Source organism: Boleophthalmus pectinirostris, unplaced genomic scaffold (assembly GCF_026225935.1).
Source record: "Boleophthalmus pectinirostris isolate CB_2022bp ecotype Guang Dong unplaced genomic scaffold, ASM2622593v1 HiC_scaffold_3, whole genome shotgun sequence".
Taxonomy (NCBI): Eukaryota; Metazoa; Chordata; class Actinopteri; order Gobiiformes; family Gobiidae; genus Boleophthalmus; species Boleophthalmus pectinirostris.
Window position 1 is genome coordinate 30,084 of NW_026571299.1, and position 9,917 is coordinate 40,000.

Genomic DNA, 9,917 nt, shown 5'->3' on the forward strand with positions numbered 1-9,917 from the left:
ACGTCTAACACGTCTGTATGTCTAACACGTCTGTATGTCTAACACATCTGTACGTCTGTACGTCTAACACGTCTGTATGTCTAACACGTCTGTATGTCTAACACATCTGTACGTCTGTACGTCTGTATGTCTAACACATCTGTATGTCTAACACGTCTGCACGTCTGTACGTCTGTATGTCTAACACGTCTGTACGTCTAACACATCTGTACGTCTGTAACACGTCTGTACGTCTGTATGTCTAACACATCTGTACGTCTACGTCTGTATGTCTAACACGTCTGTATGTCTAACACGTCTGCACGTCTGTACGTCTGTATGTCTAACACATCTGTATGTCTAACACGTCTGCACGTCTGTACGTCTAACACGTCTGTACGTCTGTATGTCTAACACGTCTGTATGTCTAACACATCTGTACGTCTGTACGTCTAACACGTCTGTAAGTCTGTACGTCTAACACGTCTGCACGTCTGTACGTCTGTATGTCTAACACATCTGTATGTCTAACACGTCTGCACGTCTGTACGTCTGTATGTCTAACACATCTGTACGTCTGTACGTCTAACACGTCTGTACGTCTGTACGTCTAACACGTCTGCACGTCTGTACGTCTGTATGTCTAACACATCTGTATGTCTAACACGTCTGCACGTCTGTACGTCTGTATGTCTAACACATCTGTACGTCTGTACGTCTAACACGTCTGTATGTCTAACACGTCTGCACGTCTGTACGTCTGTATGTCTAACACATCTGTATGTCTAACACGTCTGCACGTCTGTACGTCTAACACGTCTGTACGTCTGTATGTCTAACACGTCTGTATGTCTAACACATCTGTACGTCTGTACGTCTAACACGTCTGTAAGTCTGTACGTCTAACACGTCTGCACGTCTGTACGTCTGTATGTCTAACACATCTGTACGTCTAACACGTCTGCACGTCTGTACGTCTGTATGTCTAACACATCTGTATGTCTGTATGTCTAACACATCTGTACGTCTAACATGTCTGTACATCTGTATGTCTAACACATCTGTACGTCTAACACGTCTGCACGTCTGTACGTCTGTATGTCTAACACATCTGTATGTCTAACACGTCTGTACGTCTAACACGTCTGCACGTCTGTACGTCACGTCTATGTCTAACACGTCTGTACGTCTGTATGTCTAACACATCTGTACGTCTAACACGTCTGTACATCTGTATGTCTAACACATCTGTACGTCTAACACGTCTGTACGTCTAACACATCTGTACGTCTGTATGTCTAACACATCTGCACGTCTGTACGTCTAACACATCTGTACGTCTAACACGTCTGTACATCTGTATGTCTAACACATCTGTATGTCTAACACGTCTGCACGTCTGTACGTCTAACACATCTGTACGTCTGTATGTCTAACACGTCTGCACGTCTGTACGTCTGTATGTCTAACACGTCTAACACGTCTGTACGTCTGTATGTCTAACACATCTGTACGTCTGTATGTCTAACACGTCTGCACGTCTGTACGTCTGTACGTCTGTAACACATCTGTATGTCTAACACGTCTGCACGTCTGTACGTCTGTATGTCTAACACGTCTGTACGTCTAACACATCTGTACGTCTGTACGTCTAACACATCTGTACGTCTGTATGTCTAACACGTCTGTACGTCTGTATGTCTAACACGTCTGCACGTCTGTACGTCTGTATGTCTAACACGTCTGCACGTCTGTACGTCTGTACGTCTGTATGTCTAACACGTCTGTACGTCTGTATGTCTAACACGTCTGTATGTCTAACACGTCTGCACGTCTGTACGTCTGTATGTCTAACACGTCTGTACGTCTGTATGTCTAACACGTCTGTACGTCTGTATGTCTAACACATCTGTATGTCTAACACGTCTGCACGTCTGTACGTCTGTATGTCTAACACGTCTGTATGTCTAACACGTCTAACACATCTGTACGTCTGTATGTCTAACACGTCTGTACGTCTGTATGTCTAACACATCTGTATGTCTAACACGTCTGTACGTCTGTATGTCTAACACGTCTGCACGTCTGTACGTCTGTATGTCTAACACATCTGTACGTCTGTATGTCTAACACGTCTGTACGTCTGTATGTCTAACACATCTGTATGTCTAACACATCTGTACGTCTGTATGTCTAACACGTCTGCACGTCTGTATGTCTAACACGTCTGTACGTCTGTATGTCTAACACATCTGTACGTCTGTATGTCTAACACGTCTGTACGTCTGTATGTCTGTATGTCTAACACGTCTGCACGTCTGTACGTCTGTATGTCTAACACGTCTGCACGTCTGTACGTCTGTATGTCTAACACGTCTGTACGTCTGTATGTCTAACACATCTGTATGTCTAACACGTCTGTATGTCTAACACGTCTGCACGTCTGTACGTCTGTATGTCTAACACGTCTGTATGTCTAACACATCTGTACGTCTGTATGTCTAACACGTCTGTATGTCTAACACGTCTGCACGTCTGTACGTCTGTATGTCTAACACGTCTGTATGTCTAACACATCTGTATGTCTAACACATCTGTACGTCTAACACGTCTGCACGTCTGTATGTCTAACACGTCTGTACGTCTGTATGTCTAACACATCTGTACGTCTGTATGTCTAACACGTCTGCACGTCTGTATGTCTAACACGTCTGTACGTCTGTATGTCTAACACATCTGTATGTCTAACACATCTGTACGTCTGTATGTCTAACACGTCTGCACGTCTGTATGTCTAACACGTCTCTGTATGTCTAACACGTCTGTACGTCTGTATGTCTGTATGTCTAACACATCTGTACGTCTAACACGTCTGTACGTCTAACACATCTGCACGTCTGTACGTCTAACACATCTGTACGTCTGTACGTCTAACACATCTGTACGTCTGTACGTCTAACACGTCTGCACGTCTGTACGTCTGTATGTCTAACACATCTGTATGTCTAACACGTCTGTACGTCTGTATGTCTAACACATCTGTATGTCTAACACGTCTGTACGTCTGTACTGTTAACACATCTGTACGTCTGTATGTCTAACACATCTGTACGTCTGTACGCCTGTACGTCTGTATGTCTAACACATCTGTACGTCTGTATGTCTAACACATCTGTATGTCTAACACGTCTGTACGTCTGTACGTCTGTATGTCTAACACGTCTGTACGTCTGTATGTCTAACACATCTGTACGTCTGTACGTCTGTATGTCTAACACATCTGTACGTCTGTACGTCTGTATGTCTAACACATCTGTATGTCTAACACGTCTGTACGTCTGTATGTCTAACACATCTGTACGTCTGTACATCTAACACGTCTGTACGTCTGTATGTCTAACACATCTGTACGTCTGTATGTCTAACACATCTGTATGTCTAACACGTCTGTACGTCTGTACGTCTAACACATCTGTACATCTGTATGTCTAACACATCTGTACGTCTGTATGTCTAACACATCTGTATGTCTAACACATCTGTATGTCTAACACATCTGTATGTCTAACACATCTGTACGTCTGTACGTCTAACACGTCTGTACGTCTGTATGTCTAACACGTCTGTACGTCTAACACATCTGTACGTCTGTACGTCTAACACGTCTGTACGTCTGTATGTCTAACACATCTGTACGTCTGTATGTCTGTATGTCTAACACATCTGTACGTCTAACACATCTGTACGTCTGTACGTCTAACACGTCTGTACGTCTGTATGTCTAACACATCTGTACGTCTGTACGTCTGTATGTCTAACACATCTGTATGTCTAACACATCTGTACGTCTGTATGTCTAACACATCTGTATGTCTAACACATCTGTACGTCTGTATGTCTAACACATCTGTATGTCTAACACATCTGTATGTCTAACACATCTGTACGTCTGTACTCCACGTCTCCACGAGCTGTAAATATAAAATGCATTCGTGTGTATAATAACTCTGTAGTCTGACAGACACTGGTAATTGTTGTTGTAATCTCAGTTGTATTTGCACTTCCACTGATGACATGTGGAAACAACAGAGTGGAAGTGATCATATTTAATGTTACAGTTTTGCATCGCAAACCAAAGGTAAACGGTCTCTACAACACAATCACAAAATCACACAATACTCCACCGGACCTCCAGCATAAATTCTAGTGCCAAGAAAACAAACAAACCAATGTGCTTGTCGCTCAGAACACGACCAACCTCAACAGAACGTTTTATATAATATATTGGTGCAATAAACTTACAGATGGCAAATATCCAGTGTTGTGCATGAACGAGTTCAAAAGAACGCGTTCATTGAACACGTTCATTTTTCAGTGAACTTTGAACTGAATGCAACACTTTTGTAAATCAAGAACTTGAACGTGAATTTGTTCAAATTATGTGTGATGAACGACGTACGTCACTGTTGGGGTTCAGTTAAACGTTCCGAATTTGTTTTCACCTGACGAGTGACGATCTGCTCGAACTTCATCTCGCGAAACCACAGCCGCGTGTCAACGCGAAGGCGACTCCACCGGCAGCTTTAGCGGAACGTACGGGCTCTTGTGTCTCTCAATGGGAAAGTCAATCAAACTTGACTGGGCGCGTTTAGCTGCTTGTATTTACCTTCTGTACAGGCTGACCACGGCAAACGCAAGGATTTCAAAAGTAAATTTCAAAGCACTAATTAACAGTGTATGTGGATCTGGGCTCTTTCACATGATACACAACTGCCCAGGGAGCACAATGTGCTGATGGTAAATGCACAAATACAACAACAGATACATGCTCTCTGTGCATTTTGACGGGGACGTTCGTGTAGCATCAAAAAATAGGATAGATCCTATTTTCTGAAATCTACACGCACAGGACGTGCTGCTCCACGCGCGTATTATTTTACTTGGTACAAATGTCGGTAACGCGCGTCACAATGCTTTTTTAACCTGGATTGAAATGGTGGGTTTTTCGTTTTTCTTCATACAAATTTGCTAAAATCACCGCGATATCAGCAGCGGTGAAACGCCGGAGCTGCGCCCGCGTAGACCGTGATCCTGAGCGAAAGGACCGACGCAGAAGTCCACGCTCCACCGAACTAAACGCAGCTGACGCCCGATCGCACTCGGGGTTCTCTCAGGGGCGGTCCTAGATTCCAAGTTCTAGTCCAGGATTAGTCCTGGTTTGGTCCTGGTTTAGTCTTGGTTTAGTCCTGGTTTAGTTTAGTCCTGGTTTAGTCCTGGTTCAGTTCTGGTTTAGACCTGGTTTAGTCCTGGTTCAGTTCTGGTTCAGTCCTGGTTCAGTTCTGGTTTAGTCCTGGTTCAGTTCTGGTTTAGACCTGGTTCAGTCCTGATTTAGACCTGGTTTAGTCCTGGTTTAGACCTGGTTCAGTTCTGGTTTAGTCCTGCTTCAGTTCTGGTTTAGACCTGGTTTAGTCCTGGTTTAGACCTGGTTCAGTTCTGGTTTAGTCCTGGTTCAGTTCTGGTATAGACCTGGTTTAGTCCTGGTTTAGACCTGGTTCAGTTCTGGTTTAGTCCTGGTTTAGACCTGGTTCAGTCCTGGTTCAGTCCATATACGGCGCAAAAGTTCAGCATCTTAACAGTTCTTTTGGTGAGAGTAAATTAAAAGTGCTGCAATAGTCGTGTCATGTTTTACATTTTAATGTATGTAACAAATGACTTAGAAATGACAATAACAAGTCATAATTAAAACATTACAGTTTTAAAGTCACTTGTCCAACAGTGGATCTTGTAAAGTTGTTGTAAACTAGAAGTCAGTTTGAAAAATAAATGCAGCCTTTCATTTACAGATCTCATCTAAATATAAAATTAACTGAACTTTGAACTAGTTTAAAATTAAAATTGTGAACTATGAACGTGAACTATTCACTTTGAACAAGTGTGAACTGAACTTTGAACTAGTTCATGAAAAGTGTGAACTTGCACAACACTGAAAATATCGACCAAGATGCTGACAGATTGTTTTAACCGTGATTATTTTAACCATGATTATTTTAACCGTGCTTGTCAGTGTGTACGCTGTTATGGTGTGAGGGCAGCGAGAAGAGGCCGGGGTCGTACTGCACAGCCTCTTCACGCTGCCGCTATGGCGGCCGCACTTCTACATGAAGAAAAAAAACAGTAACAGATCTCATCATGAAAACAAAGTACAAGAGCACCACCTAGTGGTCTCTCCCTTACACATACACAAAAATACATATGAATATATGTACAAAAATATATACATACATGTAGATAAACATACATAAACACACGTGTAGATAAACATATATAAACATAAACATACATATAGATAAACATACATCTACGTGTAGATAAACATACATAAACCATAGACTGTGACATAAACGTAAATGTACAACATGCGACTGTAGTTAAACACGCCTAAACAAAGCCAAATGTGTAAGTTTCTCCTGCTCGTTACACGTCACAAATGGAAAAAAAGACATTTTACATCTGTTTTATTTTGTTTAGTGTCCTGGAGATTCTTGAGACGCACTATTCCATTATTTTATTATATTTAATATGTTCTTTAAAAAATGATTTTGTAGTGAAGAGAAATTCTAATTTATTTATTTTGACCTATGATATTTGTTGTGTTTTGAAGATGTGGTCGCGGGCGGATGACGTGTGCGCTGGCGACGTGTCGTTTGTTTACAGCGGATGCTAGCGCCGTTAGCTCCGTTAGCTCCCGTCATGACCATGGACATCACGCTGCTGTTTAAGGCCAGTGTGAAGACCGTGAAGACCCGGAACAAGGCCATCGGGATCGGCTCCGGGAAAGACGAAATCCTCCGCCGCGGCCGAACCAAGAGCGGCTTCTGTTCCCGAGCGAGAGACGTGGTGAGAGCTAACGGAGCTAACGGAGCTTATTCTGCTAACTGCTTACAGGGTGGACTCGGTGGACTCGGTGGACTGGGCGGGTGGACTCGGTGGACTCGGTGGACAGGGCGGGTGGACTCGGTGAACTGGGTGGACTCGGTGGACTGGGTGGATTCGGTGGACTGGGTGGATTCGGTGGACTCGGTGGACTCGGTGGACTGGGCGGGTGCACTCGGTGGACTGGGTGGACTGGGTGGACTGGGCCAAAGGGGGCGCATTTACACAGACTTGACACGTTTAATCATGTGACATTTGTTGTTAATTGAAACGTGGACAGTGTCCTAAAGTCTTTTTAAATGGAACAGTGGGTTCTGATCAGAGAGTGGACGGGTCTAAGCTGCTCCCCCCTCTGTCTCTGTCTCTGTCAATGTCTCTGTGTCTGTGACTGTCTCTGTGTCTGTGTGTGTCTCTGTGTCTGTCTCTATGTCTCTGTGTCTGTGTCTGTGTGTGTCTCTGTGTCTGTCTCTGTGTGTGTCTCTGTGTGTGTCTCTGTGTCTGTGTGTGTCTCTGTGTCTGTCTCTGTGTGTGTCTCTGTGTCTGTCTCTGTGTCTGTCTCTGTGTGTGTCTCTGTCTGTCTGTGTGTCTCTGTGTGTGTCTCTGTGTCTGTCTCTGTGTGTGTCTCTATGTCTGTCTCTGTGTGTGTCTCTGTGTGTGTCTCTGTGTGTGTCTCTGTCTCTGTGTGTGTCTCTGTGTGTGTGTCTCTGTGTCTCTGTGTCTCTGTGTGTCTCTGTGTGTGTCTCTGTGTCTGTCTCTGTGTCTCTGTGTGTGTCTCTGTGTGTGTCTCTGTGTCTGTCTCTGTGTCTGTCTCTGTGTCTCTGTGTCTGTCTCTGTGTGTGTCTCTGTGTCTGTCTCTGTGTCTCTGTGTGTGTCTCTGTGTGTGTCTCTGTGTGTGTCTCTGTGTCTGTCTCTGTGTGTCTCTGTGTGTGTCTCTGTGTCTGTCTCTGTGTGTGTCTCTGTGTGTGTGTCTCTGTGTCTCTGTGTGTCTCTGTGTGTGTCTCTGTGTGTGTCTCTGTGTGTGTCTCTGTGTGTGTCTCTGTGTCTGTCTCTGTGTCTCTGTGTGTGTCTCTGTGTCTGTCTCTGTGTGTGTCTCTGTGTGTGTCTCTGTGTGTGTCTCTGTGTCTGTCTCTGTGTGTGTCTCTGTGTGTCTCTGTGTGTGTCTCTGTGTGTGTCTCTGTGTCTCTGTGTAACTGTGTGTTTGCACATTTATTTACGTATATTCAAGTTTATTTACCTTTATTTGAGTTTATTTAGATTAGGGGTGTCCAAACTTTTTTCATCAAGGGCCACATATCTAAACACAGACGAAGCAGAGGCCGATCGAGGCCCGTAGACTGGTGCTCAGTACAGGGAATAATTGAAATTTGTGCATGTTTAACAAGTTAGAATGAGCCATCAGTCTTTAATCATGCTAAGATCCTTAAAATATAAAATAAAATATCCTAAATATTAAATATTAGCTTTATCAATGTAGATTTTCAAAAAGCTTGCAGTAAAAAATTATTTTTTAATTGATGCAAGGTAATTTGGGCCAATTCACCTGGAAGCCTGAGGGCCAAGAAAAATGTGGCTGAGGGCCGCATTTGGCCCCCGGGCCATAGTTTGGACATGCCCGATTTAGATGGATTTTACACGTCCGTTTGATGAGGAAGTGGTTTCGGGAACAGGACATGTCAAAAGTAAACATGAAAATTACAGAAATTATTTCCAAATAAATCTGCTCCTGTTTCCTCTGAACACACACGCCCAGTGTGGATCAGAGGGCTTTTATTCTGAAGGGCCAAAACATCTGGTCTTTTATTCTGAAGGGCCAAAAGATCTGGGCTTTTATTCTGAAGGACCCAAACATCTGGGCTTTTATTCTGAAGGGCCCACACATCTGGGCTTTTATTCTCTAGGTCTCATCTGTGCTTTTATTCTGAAGGTCACAAACATCTCCAAACTCAAAGACTTCCTGCTGCAGCATCGGAAAGACTACGTCAGTGCCGGAAGGTACAAACTCAGACCTGGTTTAGTCTTGGTTTAGTTCTGGTTTAGACCATTAGTGTCTCATGTGTCTCCTGTGTCTCCTGTGTCTCCTGTGTCTCCTGTGTCTCCTGTGTCCCTGTGTCTCCTGTGTCCCCTGTGTCTGTGTCTCCTGTGTCTCCTGTGTCTGTGTCTCCTGTGTCTCCTGTGTCCCCTGTGTCCCCTGTGTCTCCTGTGTCCCCTGTGTCTCCTGTGTCTCCTGTGTCTCCTGTGTCTCCTGTGTCCTCCTGTGTCTCCTGTGTCTCCTGTGTCCCCTGTGTCTCCTGTGTCTCCTGTGTCTCCTGTGTCCCCTGTGTCTCCTGTGTCTCCTGTGTCTCCTGTGTCCTCCTGTGTCTCCTGTGTCTCCTGTGTCTCCTGTGTCTCCTGTGTCTCCTGTGTCCCCTGTGTCCCTGTGTCTCCCTGTGTCTCCTGTGTCTCCTGTGTCTCTGTGTCTCCTGTGTCCCTGTGTCCCTGTGTCCTGTGTCTCCTGTGTCTCCTGTGTCCCCTGTGTCTCTCCTGTGTGTCTCCTGTGTCTCCTGTGTCCCCTGTGTCTGTGTCCTGTGTCCCTGTGTCTCCTCCTGTGTCCCTCCTGTGTCTCCTGTGTCCTCCTGTGTCTCCTGTGTCCCCTGTGTCCTCCTGTGTCCCCTGTGTCTCCTGTGTCCCCTGTGTCTCCTGTGTCTGTGTCTCCTGTGTCTCATGTGTCCCCTGTGTCTCCTGTGTCCCCCGTGTCCCCTGTGTCTCCTGTGTCCCCTGTGTCTCATGTGTCTCCTGTGTCTCCTGTGTCTCATGTGTCCCCTGTGTCCCCTGTGTCCCCTGTGTCTCCTGTGTCCTGTGTCCCCTGTGTCTCATGTGTCTCCTGTGTCTCATGTGTCTCCTGTGTCCCCTGTGTCTCATGTGTCCCCTGTGTCCTGTGTCCTGTGTCCTGTGTCTCATGTGTCTCCATGTGTCTCCTGTGTCCTGTGTCCCCTGTGTCTCCTGTGTCCCCTGTGTCCCCTGTGTCT

General features: G+C 45.0%; 1 protein-coding gene across 1 annotated transcript in view; it reads left to right on the forward strand.

Annotated features, from left to right (window-relative positions):
• The first annotated feature begins 6,671 nt into the window (after positions 1-6,671).
• Positions 6,672-9,917, forward strand: part of stx18 (syntaxin 18) — a 13,105-nt gene continuing 9,859 nt past the window's right edge. Inside the window, exons 1-2 of the mRNA XM_055160964.1 lie at positions 6,672-6,876; positions 8,837-8,904. Of these exons, the coding sequence (XP_055016939.1) occupies positions 6,697-6,876; positions 8,837-8,904 (248 nt within the window). The 5' untranslated portion in view covers positions 6,672-6,696. The remainder of the gene's footprint in view (positions 6,877-8,836; positions 8,905-9,917) is intronic.